The sequence below is a fragment of the Fukomys damarensis genome, unplaced genomic scaffold (genome assembly GCF_012274545.1).
Source record: "Fukomys damarensis isolate Sample0158 unplaced genomic scaffold, DMR_v1.0_HiC HiC_scaffold_33, whole genome shotgun sequence".
Taxonomy (NCBI): domain Eukaryota; kingdom Metazoa; phylum Chordata; class Mammalia; order Rodentia; family Bathyergidae; genus Fukomys; species Fukomys damarensis.
The window spans coordinates 33,126,276-33,149,397 of NW_022900945.1; the positions used below are offsets into that span (position 1 = coordinate 33,126,276).

The window sequence follows — 23,122 nt, forward strand, 5'->3', positions numbered from 1 at the left end:
AGGAGGAGGAGGAGAAGAAGAAGAAGAAGAAGAAAGCAGAAGAAGAAGAAGAAGAACTAAGATATTTTATGTAAAGGTACAAATTCCCAATAATGAAAATCAGGATGTCATAATCCTAAAAATGTACCAATAATATTAATGTATAGCACTTCAAATAATTTGAAAATTATTTTTACACAGTTTCCCTTTTGATGATCATAAAAGTGTTATAAATAGGTAAGATGATAATTACCATTGTAGAAATGGACACTGTGGGTGTGGAATTAAAACTAAACTTAAATTTCATCACTTTTCTCAAATTGGTTTTAATGGTTGTAGTAGTACACTCTAGTACATGAGATTTAGTCTTCTACGAGTGAGTTTTGTTGATGAATCAGAGTACATTTTTAAAGTTTTAATAAAATTGTAAGAAAGAACAAAAGAATGTTGGTAAATAAGCACTTTTTCTCAGGAAGCCTCATATAAATTTAGCAGATAAAAATCCTGACTTAAAACAAATATATAATAAACCGCATTATTTCAGATTAACTTAGTTAAAAAGTAACCAAATTTGTAAAAATATAAAATGTAATATGCCTTGGCATTTCAAAAATCACTTCTTAGAACTATATGAAGTAGTCCAGTTCAATTACCTGGGGGGAAATTGGGTGGGGTTAAATACTACAGCACACGTGTGTGTTTGGAAGTTCTTTCTTCATAGCACAAATGTAAACTTTAGTTTGGTTCCTGCCAAAATGATCATAAATTGAGAATTAATGCCATTTAAAGTAATGAGATTCCACTGCATTTTCTTTCTCACTTCAAATTATTAAAACAGTAGCAGGGTATAGAGTAGTGGGGCACGGCCCGTAATCGCAGCGCTTGGAAGACAGGAGGGAAGGTCACTGAGAGTTCAAGGACAGCCGGACAGCACAGCAAGACCCTACCTAAAATCAAAGCAGGCTATTTAATCTGAGTCTCAGTGTGGCTAGTGTCAAATGCAAATAATAATCTACATGAGTAAATGAAATAATGTAGATCCAGCATAGAGAAAGCACTGTAAAGGACAAAGTTGACACTAAGGGACAAATGTAATATCAAGTAGAATGATATTAGTTTTATGGAGTAATCTAACACCAATGTCCTCCCTCTTTCCCTTGGTACTTACCCGTGGCAGTAAGACCCCTCACTTCACTACATAACTTCACTCTTACCCAGTGGCAGACTGTCGCCGTAATTTAATCCTGCAGGCCCCGATTACTGAAAATAGCTGCCACCCAGCCTCAGCATGAAAACTACACATTTTCTCCAGAAAAAAAAAAAGACATTTAGCCTCTTAATCAGATTCTGTTTTCTCCTCTTAATCAGATTCTGTTTTCTCCTCTTAATCAGATTCTATTTTCTCCTCTTACAGTTGTCTCTTGGTATGCATGGAGGATGGATGGAGTCCTGGACCTTCTGCAGCTACCAAAAACATCAGGATAATCAAGTCCCTTGTGTAAAATGGTATAATATTTGCATATAGTTGACATACATCCTCCCATATACTTCAAATCATTTCTAGATTACTTACAATACCCAATTCAATGCTGTTGCGTAGCTACTATACTGCACTGCTGAGGAAATAGTGGCAAGAAAAAAATCTGTACATTTTCAGCCCAAATGTAGACCCCATCCCCAGGAATTTTTTCAATCTATGGCTGGTCCAATCTGAGGATGCAGAGCCTGCAGATATGAAAGAACAAATTGTATATGCCTCCCAAATACCACACAGTTGGTATAAGTGAATCCAATTAACTCTTTTCTTTCTTTCTTTTTTTTTCTTTCTGGTACAGGAATAGAACTCAGGATCTTGAGCTTGCCAGGCAGGTGCAGCAACACTGAGAAGCTACATCCCCAATCCTTCCAATAAACTCATTTCAAGCAGAGGTTGTTCCATAGCCAAAGCACTCATATGTAGGACTTGGAGGTCGCAAATAATAGTTTCCATCTTCAGAATAATCATGGCATTCCAGTCTTGAAAGCAGACTGCGATCATGCTAGGACCATAGATTATCACTGGCATTTAAACACATCCCTTAATTTCCAGTACTCCTGTTAATGTCTCTGCTTTTGCTGGACTACAGTGGTGTATGTGTGTAAACCAGGCTACTCAGGAGGTTGATGGATGAACATCACTTAAGCCCACAAGTTTGAGGCCAGCCTGAACAACTTAGTGAGTCCTTGTCTCAAAATGAAAGGGGGTGGGGATGTAACTTAGTACAAAGTCATGGGTTTAATCTGCAGTACTAGAGAGAGACAAGGGGAGAGAGAGAAAGGAGAGGGATAGGACAAGAAGAAGAAGGAAGAGAAGTAGAAGGAAGAGGAGAGGTAAAAGAAGACGGACAAGAAGGAAGAGGAGGGGAAATAAAAATATCAATGTAGAATAAAGACGGAAGTAGCCTTAGTGCCAACATTATGGCCTCACATGCATTTCACACTAAGAAAGAACTTCTGAAGAAACGGAGGATGCCAACACTGGGACAGGAAAAATATAGGGCAAGTCCTGGAACTTCTTGGGCTCAAAACAAACAAGCTTCTAAAAGTTAACAGGGCCATGTTAAAAGAATGCAGGGGAGCAGCTGGCTTGAAGGAATCACCACTAAAACAATTTGGGTATCAAAAAACTTAATGACTGTAATAGGCCATCAATTAAAACAGAGAAAGAGAGAGAGAGAGAGAACTGGAAAAATGAGTATTACAATTTGAACTGCTTTGTATACCAACTCCTTATTTTGAAAATAGGTAAAGGAAAAGACTTAGGTATTTATTGTCTTTCCTGTAGAAATTACACTGCAGAGTAACTATAGCCCCAATTGATGAGTCTCCACTTTATAGGATAATTCCAGCTAATAACATTAAAGAAAAGACAGAGTCCAAAAATTATCGTTCTAACTACTAAAGTAATGGCTGATGTAGAAAGCATTTTGAAAAATATTATAAACTACCTATATACTGATGAGGTAACACCACATAGATAACCTTCGCTCTGCAAAGGGAAAACAAAACCACACAGTGGAGGGGTAACCTTGTCTCTACATCAGTGTTTAAAATCAGATCTCTATGGCATGTCTTCTGGTCTCCTGTATCCTGATGGGAAGCAGGAAGAAGTATACAATATCAGAATTATTCTAGAAATAATATTTAACTAAAATCCAGTGTTGAAAACCCACTTCCAATTAACAGGAAATGTACAGATAAGAGGATGTGTAGCTGCATTTTTAAGTGCAAGGAACCAAAATGTCCACCACTGAAATACTTTATTAAGACGTGTATTCATTCACTGAAGGCCACAATTGTAAAAGGAGAAAAACTACTATACCTTTGTGCTTCCCCTGGGATAAATAGCAGTCTAAATAGGTTTCAATCACCTGGGTGGGGGGCCAAGGTCTTAACCCAGCCTTTCCAGGAAATACCCCTGACCCCCACCCTTACTGAAAATCCTTGTATGCTTGCTATGGGACTTGCTTCCCCACTTGACCCCCACTTAATCAATATTACCTGGGTGACTTTACTTGTAATCTTATTGGTTGGTCATGGTTTTGCCCCACTTCATGACTACCTTGTAATTTTCCATTGGATCTCACAGTTTTGTTCCACTTTGTGCCCACCTCATCACATGGCTTTGCTGTATAAAACATCGTTGAAAATTAGGGTGAGTGGGTAACCCACTTTCCAGTCCCCCTTCTGTCTCGTAGAAGCTTTCTTTCCCTCAATAAATTTTTCCTACTCTTAAAAAAAAAGAGCACATGCACATTAACAAAATAAAGTTCCTATGCTCTAATTAAAAAAAACATGGGGGAATGAGCTAGAGTGAAAGAAACTCAAGAGATGTAGCAACAGGTGCAATACAAAGTCATACACAGGATTCTAATTTGAGGAAAACAACTGAAATTTCAATGACATTTGGGGACAACTGGAGAAACTGAACATACAGCCTGGCAATTAGACAAAATAAGAATGCACTGTCACGAAGACATATTTATCACTAATCAAATATTGGATTACAGCATGTACAACCTATTATTTTATATTGGTATTTAAAAAAGCGATATGTGTATATATGTCCTAGAAAAATGTCTGGAATGATACAGACTTACTTGTTAAGTGGTGGTGATTTCTGGGTAAAGAAACATGTATTTTTACTTTCTGATTTTTGGTTTTAATATATTTTATAACTTATATAGTACACATATCTTGCTTTTATAGTAATAAAAATTAAATTATGAAAACTTTCAAAAAGCTATCTTCTCACTTTTTGAGGTGACATTATAGTGAAAAATCTACTGTGTGATCAAGACATCTAAGTTCTCCATTCGGCCCTGTTGGATCTGGGGTGTAGCTCATGGCCAGAGTGCCTACCTAGCATACATGAAGCTCTGGGTTCAATCTCCAGTACTGCAAAAACATAAATGAGTACTTAATTTGGTTCTGCCACTGACCATTGAGCAAAGAGCCCAAACTTTCTAGCTGAGTTTATTTCTTTATCTGTTAAGCTAGATTTCCTCAAAGGGAAAGACGAAATAAAATAATAGTGTAAAATATTTCACGAGCTGTGGATGCTAGCATAACAGTTCCACCACAGAACTTACTACTCTTCCAGTTCCTGCTTATCAAAGTTATTCCTAGAGGACATGACTAGGTGAATTTCTGAGCTAGCGAGCCAGATATCCGCCACCAATGGGACTGCTCACTATTTTAGCTTTCCTCTGCAGCAACCTCATAATGAATCCCTTTTTGTCATGACATCTACAACTTGTAAAGTCCATGGTTGCTGCTTTTGCTGAATGCTGGCTTCCTCATATTCACTGATTTTCCTTCTTTCAGCTTATATTTTTCTTGAAGAAGTTTGGCTTTCATAACCACCACCTATTATTTTCCATAGACAGTCAGCCAGACAGACAGACAGATTCTAGCAGCTGCTATGGTTTGGTGTAATTTGAATGTCCTCCAGGGGTCCACTGTGATTAGAGGTGTGGGTACAGGCTGGCAATACTGAGAAGTGCTCACGGGGTCCAGTCCTTAGGACACTGGTGGGGGGGCATACTCTCAGAAGGTAGTTCTGCTATCCCTGAATTCTCTCTTTTTGTTCACAATGTGACTGCTTGTTCACACACATGTTCCTGCCATGATGTACTGCCATCTGCCACTCTCACCAAATGCCAAACCAATGGGCTTCCTGATCTTCAACGTTGAACCTATAAGATTGTGAGCTGCATTAAACTCCTTTTCTTTGTGAGTAGTCTATGTAAGGTATTTTGTTTCGGTAATGAAAAGATGGCTAATCCAACTGTCAAACAGAGCAAGCCTATTATTTGGATTTTTGCATACTCCATTGTTCTTAGTGACCAATGCTCAGGACCTGAAATTTTTTTTTTTTTTTTTTTGGTATTGGGGATGGAACTCAGGACCTAGTGCTTGAGAGGCAGGTAGTAGCACCACTGAGCTAAATCCCAGGCCCAGGACCTGAATCCTTAATTCCTCGAACACTAAGGTTTCCAGATGGCAGGACTCCAGATAAATGAAATCTTACTTTACATATTTTTAACTTATTAACTGGTCAAAAGCAATCATGAGCTGAGCGTGGTGGCACACGCCAGCAGTCCCAGCACTTGGGAGACTGAGGCAGGAGGATGACTGTAAGTTTGAGGCCAGCCTGGGCTACACAGTAAGTTCAAGGCCAACCTAAGATTCATAGCAAGATCCTATCTCAAAAAAAGGAAAAGAAAAATAAAAGAAAATCCTGTATCACAGAGAATCATCTATTTCCTAATTATGTCTTCTAAATCCTAATGTCTAATCCTATGAGTTGTTAAAAGTAAAGATCACTTTTCATTAAGACCCAGTGACAAAAGGACAGCAATAAGCATTTTGGTAAGACAGATGAACATGTTTACAATACCTTTTAAAGCTTCCGTCTCTATGTCTACTAGTGGCTTCCCCACATAGGCAACATCATCTAGATTATAATAGAGCTTTTTAATGACTCCATCATAACGACTAGTGATGGTAACAGAAGCTTTATCACTCTGAACTTCACAGATGCTATCAAACTGAGACACTGTATCTCCTTCTTTTACATACCTAAAAGAAACACAGGAGACACTTGTACATAAACATGATTAGCAAACATCCTGACAAAGTAAATGCTGTGCCAGGTTACATCACTATGAATCCAGCCCCGTGTGTATTCCATATGGTGCACAAAGAAATGCTTCAGAGACCGACAGTGGCTTCCAGAGTCTCTATAACGTATCTTCAAATCACATGAAAATTTTGGGCTCACTCCACCCGCATTTGCTGTAATCCAGCAGTTGGGAGGCTGACAGAGGAGGATCATGGCGAATTTGGGACCAACCTGAACTACACAGTGAGACCCTGTCTCAAAAAACAAAAATAAATACTAAAAAGTTAAAAACCATTCATGGATCTAAAGATTTAATTACACCTTTAGGTTTTCTGCAGGATCCCATTCTTAGGAAAAGAAATTTATAAAATGTTTCATAAAAAGAGGTACTGCCTTTCTTATATTATAGGTTGAACATTCCTAATTTGAAAATCAAAATCTAAAACGTTTTCAGCATTGATAGAATGCTTAAAAAGGTTTTGGATTTTGGGATATTTCAGCTTTTTGATGCTCAATTATGAAGTCTATGCAAAAATTCTAAAAGACAAAACAAAAAAGAAAATGAGACCTCAAAAATCTGAAATAATTTTCATTTTAAGCATTTCAGATAAAAGATACTAAACTTGTATGTTTTTCTAAACTTTAAGAAATATGCACTCTTTCTAGAACTAACTTTAAAAAACCAATGATATCCTCAATATACATCCTTTACAATTTCATGAATTTTAAATGAGTCCCCTCAGTCTTTCTAGAATTATTTTAGCTTGTCCTTGCATATCAGTACTTTCAACATTTTAAATATGCGTTAGAAGGCTTATTTACAAGAATATGTGAATCATAGCTAAGGCAGCCAATATTTTTTAAAGTTGGTCTCTTCTGATTTAAGTTTATTTTTCATCTCACAAGTCTATAATGTCACTAAAAATATATGAATGTTTATATTCTCCTTTAACTTTCAAAGAAATAATGCTAAAAAATACAGGAAAATAAAATTCAGTTGGCTGAATCCGATCTTTAAAAGTAAAAACTACGGTGGGAAAAATCTATCCATCTTAATCAATATTTCTAAAAACCTGTAAAAGTTCAGTATCCAGAAATTATTTTTTCTACAAGGCCAAAAAAAGAAGAGAAGATAGCTAAAGAAGTAGAAGGTTTCTGACTTTTGTTTCAACCATAAATGTACATAATAATTTGTAATGTTTTCAAAAATTATTTTTGATTTATTTCCTTTAGGCAAAATATTATTTCGACATATAGTCAAACTCTCATGCAATGGCGAGTCAAATACACATTCTTACTGAAATCATTTTCAGTATGGTGAAGAGAGTGTAGAGTATAGGATGATTTTTTTAAATGGTTTGGCAGGAAATTATGAGGTCAAACATTAAATACTTTTAAAAACATGGATTGGGAGTATAGCTCAATGGAAAAGTGCATGCTTATCATGTGCAAGCCCCTGGGGTTTGATCCCTAACACCATCCCCACAATATATATCTACATATATATCTATCTATCTACGTAGATATATATGTAGATATATATATCTATCTATATATATAGATATATAGATAGATATATAGATATCTATATATATAGATATAGATATATAGATATCTATATATATAGAAATATCTATAGCTATATATATAGAGAGAGAGAGACACACACACACACACACACACACACACACATGGTCTCATTATGGTCTTATATCAATTTATCATCTTTTAGAAGTCAATTTCTGTTTAGCTGAAGTAAGGGATAAGCAGCAAGATGATTTTTTTAAAAGAAGGTGTAATCATTAATAAATCACATCAAACAGAATGCCTTGGTATGATAAATTTTATACTATCAACACAAAGTAATTATACTTTACTGCTTACAAAATGCAGTATGTCATTAATGTAGTTTCTCAATACAAACTGAATCCTACTTATTTGTATTTCAATTACTTTTATATTTTTTTCAGATTAACTTACCATTCTTTAACAGTTACTTCTCTGATTCCTTCTCCAATGTCTGAGAGTTTGAATTGAACAACCTGTCCATGCAGAGCTTCAAAGACAAATGAGAAATAATCTCATTAAATATGTATTGCCAATAGTTATTTTTATATCTAAAATTAGAAAATTTTCTCCAGGAGAGGCAGAAACTGTTCCATCTTTCAGATAAAAACACCATTTTATAATTTTAAAAGCAAAACCATTATTCATAATCATTAAAAATTTAAATGTTAGGGCCAGGGATTTAGCTCACTGGTGCTGCACCTTCCTGGTAAGCACAAGGTCCTCAGTTTGATCCCCAGTTACACACACACACACAAATTAAATGTCATTTCAAAACAGTCTTACTAACTTGCCATAGAAATTACATTTTCCAACTTCTAAAATAATGTCCTTTTTTCCCTAGCAGTATTATTTATTGTTTAATGATAATAGTTTTTCCAATTCTGAAATCAGTACTCCAAAAGTATTTCTCTTTATTTTGAATCCAATTTAAGAAAACTAGTAGAAAATGCAAAAAGTGTTCTTTTATGTAGCAGCAGAAGGCCCTAGTAACAAATTAGAGAGATTCTGAAACAATAGTAAGGAACAGAAAGTGGAACAAAAATATTATATAAAGAGGACCCAGATAGATCTCTTTGTTTTTTGTTTTGTTTTGCTTTTTTTGTACCGGGGATTGAACTTGGGTCCTTGCGCTTACAAGGCAGGCCACTGAACCACTAAGCTAAATCCTTGGCCTAGATCTCTTTGTTTTATCTTATAAAATTAATAACCATTAATGGTCTTAGTTAGATTTCTTTTGACTTCATATAACCATTCTTACTCTTTATGGGTGAAAACTAGATGCTGTATAGTTAGCAGACTCGATGGAGAAATTCTTATATATGCAATCCACCTTCTGATAACTTAGCCATCAGACTTCTCTTTCTTCTTTCAATTTTCTGTCCCTTTTCAAGTTTCTATCCCCAAACAATAGTGCAATGCCAATGACACTGTATGATTAATTGTTCCAAGAAGACAAAGGACTTCTGGTCAACAGAAGACACATAGGAATCCTCAGTTTTCCAGGCTACAAATGGCTCTGATCCTATTCAGGAATGTAGAGAAGACTCTTCTCCATTAATGGCAAGGACCTCCATGGAGCGAGAGCTGAGCCAATTAGAATCTGTACTCTGCTAAAAGAAGTTGGGCCAGGGATTTAGCTCAGTGGTTCCATTGCCTGCTTAGCAAGCACAAGGACCCGAGTTTGATTCCCTGTACCAAAAAATAAAAGAACTCAATGAATTGTGTTAAATAACTCAGAATAATGTCACCAAGGAAATCTGGAGTCACTACTTGAATTACTTACATTACCCAATATCATCTAAATAAAAATCAAAGCTTGCTATACAGTTTTCATTTGTAAAATGTGTATTTTTTCCACTCTTAAAGCATCCTAAGCGAAACTTTACATGACATCTTGTAAATCACTGTAGTGCATCAATATAGTTGTAATAAACATGCGATCTCATAACACCCTAAGTAAAATCTCAGAGACACTATGAGTGTTATGAATCTACAAGCATAGCTATCTGTTTATAGCAATTTGAAAAGAGAGTCAAATATGCAACACTTCATAGCAATTAAACATTGTCTTTTTCTTTATTTTTATTTTTTGGTTCCAGGGATCATGCTCGGGACCTTGTGAGGCAGGTGGCAGAACCACTGAGCTAAATCTCCAGCCCCATTGTCTTTTTATTTTTAAGTCTCAAATTAATGATCCAATGACCTCCTGAATAATTATTAAGCTTGAACGCTATTTAAAAATTCAAGAATAAAGGTAAATCCTAATCATCAAAAGACTGAAACCAATTCTTTACAAACAGTAGAAGAAATCAGGCATCCACATTCACTCTTTATGTATCCTTGGCCAACAAGGAGGCTAGATTAATACACTGTCCTGTATCTGTTTATTTGAATTATAGATATGTTTGGTTAAATAATAACTTTTTATAATCAATCATATGAGACAGAGGCAGTGACCTGACTAGGAAACACTCACTTGAAGAACCAAAAGAATATGCTTACAAATCTTCCTATTTAAGAAGATAAACATTAGTTAATATTGGGCTATATTTAACAGCCAAATAAGGTTAATGGAATAAGCAAAGAGATTTAGAATATTAGATTTAACTATGAAAAATATTGAAGTTATACATTTTAGTTGCACATAGGGACCCTCAGTTTTCCAGGTTACAAATGGCTTTGAAGTTATTCAGGAATGCTCCTTTATCTTTAGACCATTAAAAATGCTTACTTATAAAATATATAACAAGTTAATTAGGTTGTAGAATTTTCTTTAATAAATATGAGGAGTTAACAGAAAAGAAATGTAAAATACATTTTTGATATGAAAGTATTAGCTACCTTGTTTCCTCTGTAATGCTGAGCCCTCTCACTGCCTACTGTCTTTTCTAAAAAAAAAAAAAAATTGGGCTGGGCGTGGTAGAATACCCCTGTAATCCCAGCACTCAGGAGGCTGAGGCAGGAGGATCACTGTGAGTTTGAGACTAGCCTGGGTTACATAATGATTTCCAGGTCAGTCTCAACTACATAGTGAGACCGTCTCAAAACAAACAAACAAAAAAAAAAAACTGGCTTTCTGTAAAAAGCCTTGTAAAAATAAATGTACATCTTTAACTCAATAAATAACCCCACTTTTAAGATTGTTTTCCCCCAGGTGTGGTGGTGATTCATGCCTATAATCTAGCATGCAGGAGGCTGAGGGAAGAGGATCACCATGAGTTCAAGGCCAACCTAGGCTACCTAGTGAGTTCAAGGCCAAGGCCTGCCTGCATTACACAGACTCTGTCTCAACCTCTCCCTTTCCTGATTGTTTTTTTCCCTAAGAAACAATTCAAAAGTTATGCAAATATTTGTGCTCAAGAATGATTACTAAGGCCGGGGATTTAGCTCAGCAGCACAGCCTGTCTGGCATGCATGAGGTCCTGAGTTCCATCCCTAGTACCAAAAAAAAAAAAGAATGATTACTAAAGGATTAAAATAAAAAAACTGAATAGAGAATGACAAACAGGTCTATATGACTGACTATAGGTATGTGGCATGAAATTAGGCCAGAGAGATAAAAAAAGACTTTGTATTCCTTTTCCTAAAGGCCATTAGAAGCCAGTAATAAATGAATGTGGTCATAAATCAATGTGAACAATTAATAATACGGTCATAAGTTTTTTGCAGCTGCTTCCATCAAGAGGTACAGTCTATTGCACCACTTCTTAAATCTGTGCTGGCCTGTGACTTGCTTGGCTAAGAGAAAGCTGTAGAAGTAGAGCTAATCAAGTTCAGGGGCGTATGCCTGAAAGCTCCTCACAGCTTTCTCTGCTGTCTCCCTTTCGGACTGGTGGTCTACTTGAGGATAAAAAGCTATATGGAGAAGAAATAAGTTGTCCTAGCCAAGAGCAAGCAGAAATTTCCAGATACATGAGTGGTGCTCCTAGTACAGATTATCTTCTAACCAAGTAGTCTAACTAGTGAAACTAGTAGATGAACCTCCAGCTAACCTACAGAATCCAGAAAACAATTAATCAATGCTTCTTTATTGGGGTGGTTTGTTATTCAGCAGTAACTAACTGATACAGAATCACTAGCAGATCTGAGTCCTTAGGTATATTAATTTCAGAAAAAAAAAAGTATCTCTGGCAGGAGTATGGTAGATGGGGTTGGATGGGGATGGCTGAGGCAAATGAGGCCTGGAAAACAGAAGCCTACTTCAGGTAAGAAGCTGAAGCATAGAACTTACTTTTTTTTTTCCCAAAACTGTCTAAAAAGCAGCATACAGATTTGATAAACAGAAAACACACAAAACTGATAGGCTTTGGGAATCGATCTGCTGTGGGATAGGAGTCAGGATGAACCTATATTTCTAGCTTAACTATTTACTGAGTTAGTGAATATAAGAGAAGACTTAGGTTTGGAAACTGGCCTTTACATGGGACACTAGAGATGTTCAGCTGCCAACTGTTGAGTTGTCTGAGCTACAGCTACAGATTTTGAAGTGTTTGATGAATAGATGGTAGTTGAAGGCATGAGTGTAGGTAGGGTATATATAAGAAAAGGCAAAGGGGTGGAATCACATGAAATTTAAGAGAGAACCAGAGGAAATGGGCCTTTAAAAGAGAATGAGTGTCCAGAGAAAGTTGGTACAAATACTTTAGATATTATAATTTCTTTAATCTAGCAAATTATAAGCATGTATTTTGCTTACTGATATATGTGCCTTAGCACATAGTGGATAATCAACAAATGTTCATTGAATTAATGAATTTTGACAATACAGTAACACAACGAATTTAAGGCTATGATTACTTCCATTTTCCAGATGATAAAACAGACAGATTAAGTAACTTGCTAAATGTTACACAGCTAGAAAGTGGTAAGACCAGTAAACCCACATAGCCTTGAAATGGTGGGTCCAGGAATCTGAAGTTTGTGATAAGTGTTTAGAGGTTGGAGCATGAATTTGACAGTTTCTGCTTGAATGACCTCCATTTTCTCTGGGAAGAAACAATAGAAACAATACAAAACAAAACTGGAAATTTTGGGCAAGGGTTATAATTTAATGGTAGAATACAAGTTTAGCATATGCAAGGCCCAGGACTTGGCTCCCAGCACACACACACAAAAGTGGTGAAGGTAATGGTTGCATATTTTAGGCTGTTGTGGAAGATGAAATACAAAATGCATGGAAGAACAGCATCTGCCTGGAGTTCCTCTATTTTTCACTGCTGCCACACAGTAAGGCCTCATGTGTTTGCCAAGGCTGAATTATTTAACAAGAGTCTAGGATTTTTTTTACAATCAGGATTCTAAACAGAACATTAGGAAAAAAAAAAAGAAAGAAAGAAAAAAGAAAGAAAGAAAGAAAGAAAAAAAGAAAGAAAGAAAGAAAGAAAAAGGGCAAGCAAGCTCTTGCCAAGTTTAATATTTTGGCCCTGGCATTTTTTTACAAAGAGTAGAAAAAGGTAACTAAACAGGAAAAGAAGGGAACTTTTCCATTTAGGAGCATGTCAGCTGGTTTAAATTCACCATCATAATATGGCAGAGTAGGTGCTTCAGCTAAGAAATACAAGTGTGGGGAAAAAGATAAAGATATTTCTATCAAGTCAACACTTCACCTTAAGTAAGAAGGTCATACCCATGCTAAATATTGCACTTAGATGAGACAGATGATAAAGAACAGGTGGCCCAATACATCCCAATCCTTATACACTGACACGAGCTGCAAGGAAAGTACGGGGGAAGGAGGACAAAAATGGGAAATGGATAGATGTGGGAAAAAACAATCTAAAAAACAGTCAACTATTTTTTTTTTTTTTTTTACTTTGGTAAGTCTTCAGTTACATTTTTAAAAAGGCTAAAAAGCATTATTTTATAAATGCTAATTCACTTACCAGCAGCTGTTTTCAGCAAGTGATATGGATGACTATACTTGAAGGAAGGGTAACCCAACAAACACATACATTTTGGCTTCAAAACATGACCACTACTACATGCTTGAAAATAGCGAACACAAATCTACAGAGAAAATAAAAAGAGTTGATAAATTATTGTAAAGGCTTATTTCTTTAGGTATATGTTGAATTTCAGTTCCTCTAAAAGTAGAACAATTACTATCACAACATTAAAAATTTTCTAAGTTTTGGAATAATTGGCAGCTGGAATAATCAAGTAAATAAACATTGGTTATTTTCTTATGTATTTTTTTCAAGAAATCAAAAGAACTCAAACTCTAGCAGTAAGACAATGTTTTAGTGCTGTTCTGTTTTTTTTGGGGGGGTTTTGTTTGTTTTTCTTTTTATTGAGTTTATTGATACATTCTAGGTATACAGCACAGTTACATTCATTACTGGGATCTTGTACCTTTATATGACAGGTCTTGGTTCTCATTTTTTCCCCTTGTCCTTGCTCTCCCTTCACCCCCTCTTCCCCTCCCCATTTACAAACACTTTATTTCCTTTTTCTTTTCCCTTATTCCCTTTCCCCTACCCTTCCCACAGTGCTATTCTGTTAGTAATCATATTTATAAAGTCATAGTTGTTCATATGTTAATTAGCCATGTCCAGAATCCCCTATACATCAGCTTATAGGTGCATGTAAGTCATTAGACTTCCTGAAATAAAGCTATTAAAGAATTATAATTATTTTAGCATCTCAGACACTGAAAAATATGTATGGTATTATACCCAAAGGGTCCTCTGATCTACCTTCATGCCAGGAACCATATCCAGGACTTGGTATATGCTTTATACAACACCTTAGTACAATGCAAGACAATATATTAGGCCCAAATCTATTTAGCTTGATACATCAAAATGTAGGTGTCTAAAGGGTACAGTACTTTATTTTGAAAGTTAAAATTTCAATATAATTAATACACTACCTGATAACTACAACACATTACATTACCATAATTTCTAACTACCTTAGTATTTCTGAGAATACTGAGATATACCTGAAATTTTTCATTTATGTAGGAGAATATCACTTTTCTTTTAAAAAATCATGCATATAAGTGGCAATTAAGTATTAAAATTTTAAAACTATGTCATAACATGTATTATGTTATGTTTTATAATCTTCTGGTTTGTTTTGTTTGTGGGATGAGGTCTCCCTCTGTTGCCCAGGCTGTTCTCAAACTCCTAGGTGCAAGAGGTCCCCCCACCTCAGCCTCTCAAGTAGATGAAACTGCAGTGTGTGCACTGCCATGTCCAGCTTGCAATAACCCTATTTTAATACATATCTCTAAAAAACAATTTTGCTTTTTCCTGAAAGCAAATAACTTAAAATCAAAAGTTTGTTTCACCAAGAGGAACAATCAATACATTTAAATTAAGTGACTTTTTTTTTAACTTTGATTTTCAATTTGTTACGGGTTTCTGAGGGCAAAGAAAATGTAAAGAAGATCCATTTCTCAAAACAAGGATCACCTTAAATTATGCATCTAAGCTTCACTATAAAGAGCTCATCCTATATCAAGTGGTCTTTATAGCTAACCAATAAACTGTATTTTATTTGTGTTAAGATTAACATGCAAGAAATATGAGGTCAAATTAAAATAATTAAAATTGTTAAGACTGAGCAAACAGGGAAATAAGTCTTTTTCCCCAACATCTCCGTTTTGTTTGTTCTTCCTTTCTCCTTCAACTCCCACAATCCTGGCCCTTAGTCAACAACAAAATCAAATAAATCAATCTCCACTTCCTTCATCAGTTCAAAAATGTAGGGATAGTAAACATTGTGATTTAATTCACATAGTTCATTATTTTCAAACCTTTCAAAGAAACCTAAACCTCTAGAAGGTCCTAACTGGCACTGCAAAATGGAACTGTAAAAGTTAGATTTTTTCCCCCCTTTGCAGTCAAATGGCTTCCATACTTCCTCAGGCCTAGGGCATGAATAGCTCCCCAGCAAAGACAGAATATGCAGATTCTGGCACCAGGAGGTCAAGCTCAATTTCATTTCCAAGGGAGCGAGAGGTCTGGGTCCAGGAAGGGATGGAACTAGACTGAAAATGTTGCTTCATAACTGACCATTGCAGAAATACAAATTAAAACAACATTGAGAATCATCTCATTCCAAAAAGAATCGCTACCCTTAAGAAATCAAATAATAACAATGCCAGAAAGGCTGGGCAGGGTGTATTTGTGGGGGGACTTCTTCATAGTTGGTGGGAGTGTAAACTGGTATAACCCACCATGTAAATCAGTACCAGAGATTCCTCGGAAAACTACAAGTCAAATTCCATTTGACCCTAGAATTCCCCTTCTAGGTACCTTCCTGAGTAAGTTAAAGATATCAGGTGATCCACGCATGCCCATGTTTATAGTAACACAATTCATAATAGTTAAATCTTGGAAGCAGCCTATATGTCCACCAACAAATGAACGAATAAAGAAAATGTGGTGTCACTTCTCAGCCTTTTGGCTAAGATCAAGTGCAAAGAAAAGTGGTATTTGTACACAGTGGAGCACTACTCTGCCATAAGAAGGATAAATGAGTCATTTGTAGGAATATGGATGCACTTTGAGTCCACAAAGTATGAAGTAAATCAGACACACAAGCTTAAATGTCACATGGTTTCTCTTACATGAGAAGCCCAATATTTAAAGTATAAAATAAAATAAAAGAAAATAGGAGAAAAGAGAAAGAGAGAAGTTATTGTAATCTAGCATGGCCAATGTATCTAAAAGTATACCTTGATTTAGTATAATTGTTTTATATGCCTTTTGGTCTGTTCGTCTGGCTGTTATTCTGTGTTTATGATAATTAACTTGATGAAAATTTAAAAATAAATAAATCGGATGCTGGCACACACAAAAAAGATGTTATGTACATGTACAACTCCCACAATGAATATAATCATTATGTATTACAAACACGTAGTAATAAAAAAATTTTAAAAATATGTTAGTTGTTGTTGTACACTCAGACACACCTGAATATGTGAGATAGTGATTTGAGGCAGATAGGCTCTTCTATCTCCTCAGAATAAGCATTGTATAAATCCTTTTTCCTTTTTACCATTTTTTCCCCTATAGTCCCCTTGGAGTTGGTCTGCAACAGACAACAGCAGTGCAGTAACACTATGTTCAACAACACAACCCTGACTGAGGAACTATTAAGGGATCCAGGGAGGCACAAACTAACAAATTTAGACCTTATCGTATGCGAGGAACTTTTTGTCTTTGTATACAATATCTTCTTCATTTTTTGTTGGTACAGAGATAGAACTCAGGAAGTTGTGCTTGTCAGGCAGGCATAGTGGGCGCCTTTGAGCTACATCCCCACCCCTTAAAATATCTTCTTTATATCTCACAACTACTTCCTGGAATATGCTTGTCTGCCCTCTTTAATATGTGAGAAATTGATGGGACAGGTTAGGCAATTTTCCAAAGGTCAAAAAGCAAGTAAGTGGCAAAATTAAGCTCTAAAGCCAAATAAATTTCATATCAAAGCCCAAGATCTTTTTATTGTATCATATTGCCAGAAACAGATAAAATATTTCTACTTCCAAAAGTTTATAGGATAGGTAAGACAACACACACACGACAAAAAATTAATAAATGCTAATAAAATATAAATGAAAATACAGAGATGGATTAAAAGACATTAGAAAAAAGGAAAAATGAATTTTTAAGCAAAAAGACTTTTTTTTAGAATTAGACTATTAGACTAATAAAGTTTAAAGAGCAGCAGGTAAGCAGAAAGTTTTAAGCCTCCAGTTTGAAAAATCAAGCTTACAGAATTAACAGTTGTCTTAGTTACTTATGCACTGCTGGAACGAAATAGTCCACACCCCCAAGTTAAAGGAGGAGAAGTTTATTTTAGTGCCTAGTTTATGGAGGTTTGAGTTCATGGTCAGCTGGCTCCAAGGCAAGGTAGCATAGCAGAAGAGCACAGCAGAGGAGAAATAGTCCATAGAAGGACAAGCAGGAAGCATCAAACAGCCATCACACCACCCTTTTCTGCCTTTATATTCCATCCAGACTATAAACCCACTGGTTGGCTCCACCCACACTCAGGGCAGGGCAATCCTCTTCAATAAATCCATTCAGCCACACCCAGAACTATACCAATCCAGTCAGTGGACTACTCTAGTCATGACATACCCTTAATCCAGTATCACACGCCCTAGGTTCAGTCAGCTCTGAAAAGCCCCACTTATGAGGCTTTAGGGAGGGGTAGCATCTAGACACAAGCTATAACTCCAGTTATCTATTTTATATTTGAGGCAATTCTAAATTCACCTATGGATAATACTTAAAGACATCTAATTCTATGGAGACTTCCAGTCCCAACTCGTCTGAGGCAATCTCCTTTTACTATAATGTAATTACTAATAATTCAGTGTCTGCAATCAGAATACAGAAAGGAGGGAAATGAAAACATTAAACAGATTAGCATAATGAAGAAATAGAAAATAACAACTCAAAAGGTAATTTTTGAGAACTCTTAAAGTCAGATACTGTACTGGAATCAGAATGTAGAAGCTAAATATGAGGCAGTATGTAATCTCTGGTTTCAAATTATTTACTTTTCTTCAGGAAAAGAGAAACCACAGCAGTCTGACATGGCTAAGTTAATGAAGAGTCAAATGCATGATATTCTGGGTAAATGTAAAACATGGCATCATAAGGACATCTGCACCTGAACAACTTACTCTAGGTGGTAAGAGCTGTTTCTTTTTTTTTTAATTAATTTTATTGGTACATTTTAGGTATACAATATAATAACATTCATCACTGGAAATTTGAACCTTTATGTAGTCTATCTTGGTTATTTCCCCCCCCTCCCCTCCCTCAACCCCCTACTCCCCTCCATATATACAAAGAGTTTGTTTCCATTTTCTTCATTTTAATAAGAGCTGTTTCTGCTTGCAATGTTTTATTATGTAGTCTCTTCGTTATTTCCCCCCCCTCCCCTCCCTCAACCCCCTACTCCCCTCCATATATACAAAGAGTTTGTTTCCATTTTCTTCATTTTAATAAGAGCTGTTTCTGCTTGCAATGTTTTATAAAAGATGAAGGGGACAACTGGTGTTTTGTTCTGGGGTTTTGTTTGAGACGGTATCTCCCTATTAATTCCAATGTAGCCCAGGGTGGCCTCAGACTCAGTTTTACTCCCACCTCAGCCTCCCAATGCTGGTTTCACAGGCGTGTTCCATCATGCCCAGCAAACATTTATGAATCATTCAACAAATATTTATGAGCACCTACAATGTGTCTGGTGTTTGGGATTATATATGAAACAAAACAGACATAATTCTTTCTCTTATGGGAACACAGAGCGAAAAATAGACAAGAAAAAAGGTGATTAGCACAGAGCTACAACAGAAGAAACAGTGTCTCAAGGAAATCCGAAGGCAGAGAACCCAGAATTTTATGTTGAAATAAAACCTGAGGGATAGATGGGAGCACCCCAGGAGCAGACTTGTATTGCATATAAGGCCATGGGAAGTAAGGCAAATGTCTCTAAAGCAAAGAAAATGTATGTGCAAAGGTCTGGAAGTGAGACGAATACATGATTAACTCAAGTTATTCAACAGAGTTCCAGTCTAGGCTAGTGTGGATCAAAATGGAGACGTTCCATCAGACTTGAGACAAATTTATAATACAGAATAAAGCCCGAGCAATTGGAAAAGTCCAGCTCATAAATATCCTCAGTTTTGGACATCTTTGTTGAGGCAGTCTTAAGCAGAAACATTACATTATCCAGTGAGTGTCTTACTTTATAAGATCACCCTGGCTACACTATGGAGAAAGGCACAGATCAGAGGCAGAGGGTTCAGTTAGAAAGGACCAGGACTTTCCCACTGAGGGCAGAGTGGAGAACGGTGATGAGGAGAAAGGCGGGGTGGTAGCGGGAGGGAGAGGAAGAGGGAGAGGGTGAGGAAGAGAGAAGGGGGAGAGGGAGAGAGAAAGGGAGGGACAGTGTTACCAGCTACAAGAGAAACAGGTTTTCAGGGTCAGTTCTGGAGCCTAGAGGATCTAGTGTGTCCTTAAGGCATTACCGCACTCGGAGATGGCTGCAGATGAGCTTTGTCAAGCTCCCTTGCAGTAGGCTGCCTCACCCTATTCTAGATAGCAAATCCGCTTGGTACCGCCTCTTCCTCTTTCCTGCCTTGACTATTTAGTAAGAAGCTGGCATAGCCCTTTCCTAATCAGGAAGGAAAGGTGAAATGAAGTGACAGCCTAATAATAATGTGCCACTTCCCACTGTCATCAAATTTGGGGATGCTCCATACACAGACATTTAACGTCCTATTCATTGGTTAGGTTTTTATTACTTGCAGCTGAAAAATACCTTGTATACACGCAAGTGAAGAGTTTTTTTGGAGAGTATCCTATAATGGATCTGTAACAGACCTGGATGGGAGCCTGGGGACCTTTAGTAATCAGCACAGATAACTAAATCCAAAGTGGATGAGATAGGAAGTAGGAAAAGTTCAGAAGGCCCATGTTAGAGCCCTTGGAAATACCAATAGTCACACATGGGTTCACGACAGGTCTATGTTTTGAGAAAGGTACTGTTGGGTGATTTTATCTCTGTTAGCCTCTTAGAATATGCATACCAAGCCGGGCGTATGCCTGTAATCCCAGCACTTGGGAGTCTGAGGCAGGAGGATCACTGTGAGTTTGAGACTAGCCTGGGCTACATAGTGAGTTCCAAGTCAGTCTCAACTACATAGTGAGACCCTGTCTCAAAAAAAAAAAAAATAAATAAATGCATACCAAACAGAATGGCACTGCCGACTACATACTATGTATGTAGCTGTGTGGTATAGACTATTGTTCCTGTGTTCAAACCTATATGTGTTACTGTAGGCAACCATAACACAGTGGCATCTGTGTATCCATTCATCTAAACATACTGGAGAATAGGAATTTTCAGCTCCATTATAATTTATGTTATGACTGACTGGAACATCCTTTTGGACCATATGTCTGTTTTTAAAAATTGTGTAGGGAAAGGAGATTGGAATACAGTGGCCAAAGATGTTGGAAGAATACTGGGTATCGAGTATCAGGAAAGCCTAAAGAAGGGAGCCAATACCCAGTATGGTGTTACTGACAGGAGCTCTCTTTTGGTTACCTCCTAACCTTCACAAACTTCAGGCTAATCAGTATCCTCTCTGACTTCTCTGACCTGAAGGCCCCCATAGATGTCCATCCTATAGCTCTTAAATCCATTTGGGGGTGTGGTGATCGAACTAGGGACCTTGAGCTTGCAAGGCAGGCAGTGGCACCACTGAGCTAAATCCCCAGCCCTATCTACAGCTCTTGAATCTGGTGCCTTAGATCACTTGCCCTCACGACACCCCATCCTATAGCTCAATGCTCACTACAGCATCTCTCCTGCCCAGTTGTCATTGCTTAATGGCTATTGCTGCCTTTTTCTCCCCTGGTCTCTCTGCAAGACTGCGATCTCTGGGCAGGAAGGGATGGTGCTGGTCTGTCTTATATTTGCATCCCCAGTGTCTGCCACAGTATCTGGTACAAAGAGGCTTTTGAAAAGTTTCATAGGATATGGAGCTGACCACCACAGGAACAACTACAGAAAAGGAGGAGTCGGGGCTGGGAGGAAAAACAGGTGAGCAAAAGGAGTGAAATACTACTACTGGGATGTGTTTGCTCTTGTTACTGAAAGACTGTAAAAAAGACTGCAGGTGAAATGGGGGGAGGGGATCAATGATAAATGATCAAATACTTTGTGGTGCGGACACAGGAACAGAGTAAACTCCTACAGAAGCGGCTAGGCGTGGTGGCGCAGGCCTATAATCCCAGCACTGGGAGACTGAAGCGGGTTGACTGCCGCGAGTTCAAGGCCAGCCTAGGCTATATACAGTAGTGAGCTCAAGGCCAGACTGGAAGACAGAGAAAAACCCTGTCCAAAAAAGAGTGAAGTTCAAACTGTCAATTCCTACAAGGTAAGAATGAATGTACAGTGATCCTCTTTGGTCCACTGATTTTGTTCTAGACTGTAAATCCCCAGGGATCACAGCTTGTATTACAAGTACCCGGATGCTCAGGAAATGCTGAATGAATGCACCTTTGCTTGCTCAGCACTTAACACCACATCTGGCATCTAGAAGACGCTCAATGAAAGGCCCCAAGTGAAGGACTAGCAGGGCCTCAGGGTGTACAGAGAAGCAGGGGCAACCTAGTCACGGCAGAAGGAAATGTGTCCAGGCAAGGGAAGGCGTGGATTTCCAGACTGGCGCCCTCTCCAGCTTTTGGCCGGTCGCACGCATCCCTCCACCTCTCCATCATGCGTCCCCAGACACGCTACACTCGCGGGAGAAAACAAGACACGGCTCCTACACAACTCTGAACACAACGCTCCTTGCCCATCTCAAATCCACCCCAAGCTGCTTACCAGCCGCCCAGCACTCCGGCCCCAGGTCCTCAGGATTCGCACTGCAGCCATTTTTCTCCGGAAATGACAACCGCACCGCAGCTGGGAGAGACCTCGCCGCTGGACCCGGATCTGGAGGCGGGGGACTGACGCGCCTCGCGTGGGATCCAATGCAGAGCAGAGGAGCGAGCCTCCCACCCCGCAGCCAATCAGGAGCTGCACGGCCGAGCCACCGGGCCGTGGGGGCAGGAGGAATGCGGGCGAGCCTTGGGGAAGGGCGGCGGGGTCGCGGCAGGATCTAAATTCTGCGGGCAAAGTTGGCACTGGGTAACTAAGAAGCAAACGAGATCTTTTTGGTCCACGAAGTGGGAAAAGAGAGTGTTAAGGGCGCACAGAGAAAGGTCACTCACTTGGAGAAAGTTAGGTTGAAGACCTGAGGGGCGAGCAGGCAAACATCCTTCTTGGAGTTGTAACTGTACAACTTGGAGTTGTTCTGTACAGAAAAATGGAACAGTTCTTATACTCTGCGGAAAGGTTCCTCGCCAGTATTTGTTTCAGACGCCCACGGGGGATCACTTCCCAACGACTGGCTTTCTTAAGTCAGCATTTCTGATTTCCAAAAGCGGCTCTCGGTTTGTTTTTCATGAAAGGGGAACAAGGATACGTAACATAACGTAGTATTACCTTTATGCAGCCACCCAGCATAATCGATACTGTCACGCACATAGAACCTTGATTTACTTGCCACTTGAGGAAATGTAAGATTTGAGGCAAATGGAACAGGCGAGGATCAGTTTTGCCCTAATAAGCTGGGAGGCTAACTTATAGACTTGATTACTCAGAATCTCAATGTGTGGGAAACCACCCCAATAAGCACATTTTGGATTTTCTTTTCAATAGTTTTTCCTCGTCTGTTGATAGATCATAATTTTCAAATGTTCAGTGATCATCAATCCCACCTTGGTCATCATATATTGTAAATATTGGTGAATTTGGTTGTCAATATTTTGATGGAAACTGGTGCATCTGGATTATAAATAAAGCTGGCCTATGATTTTTCAT

The 23,122-nt window shown here is 37.9% G+C and overlaps 1 protein-coding gene across 5 annotated transcripts in view; it reads right to left on the reverse strand.

Moving 5' to 3' along the window:
* Positions 1 to 22,199, reverse strand: part of Dbt (dihydrolipoamide branched chain transacylase E2) — a 44,811-nt gene extending 22,612 nt beyond the window's left edge. The window contains exons 1-4 of one of the 5 annotated variants that reach the window (XM_010639071.3): positions 22,082 to 22,194; positions 13,597 to 13,720; positions 8,126 to 8,201; positions 5,921 to 6,102 (exon numbers count right to left, since the gene is read on the reverse strand). In XM_010639071.3, coding sequence (XP_010637373.1) covers positions 5,921 to 6,102; positions 8,126 to 8,201; positions 13,597 to 13,720; positions 22,082 to 22,132 — 433 coding nt within the window. In that variant the 5' untranslated portion in view covers positions 22,133 to 22,194. Of the gene's footprint in view, positions 1 to 632; positions 1,827 to 3,580; positions 3,613 to 5,920; positions 6,103 to 8,125; positions 8,202 to 13,596; positions 13,721 to 22,081 lie in introns of those variants that run through there. The other 4 variants (XM_033758250.1, XM_033758247.1, XM_033758249.1 and 1 more) reach the window with 4 other exon arrangements.
* Between the last annotated feature and the right edge of the window lie 923 nt (positions 22,200 to 23,122).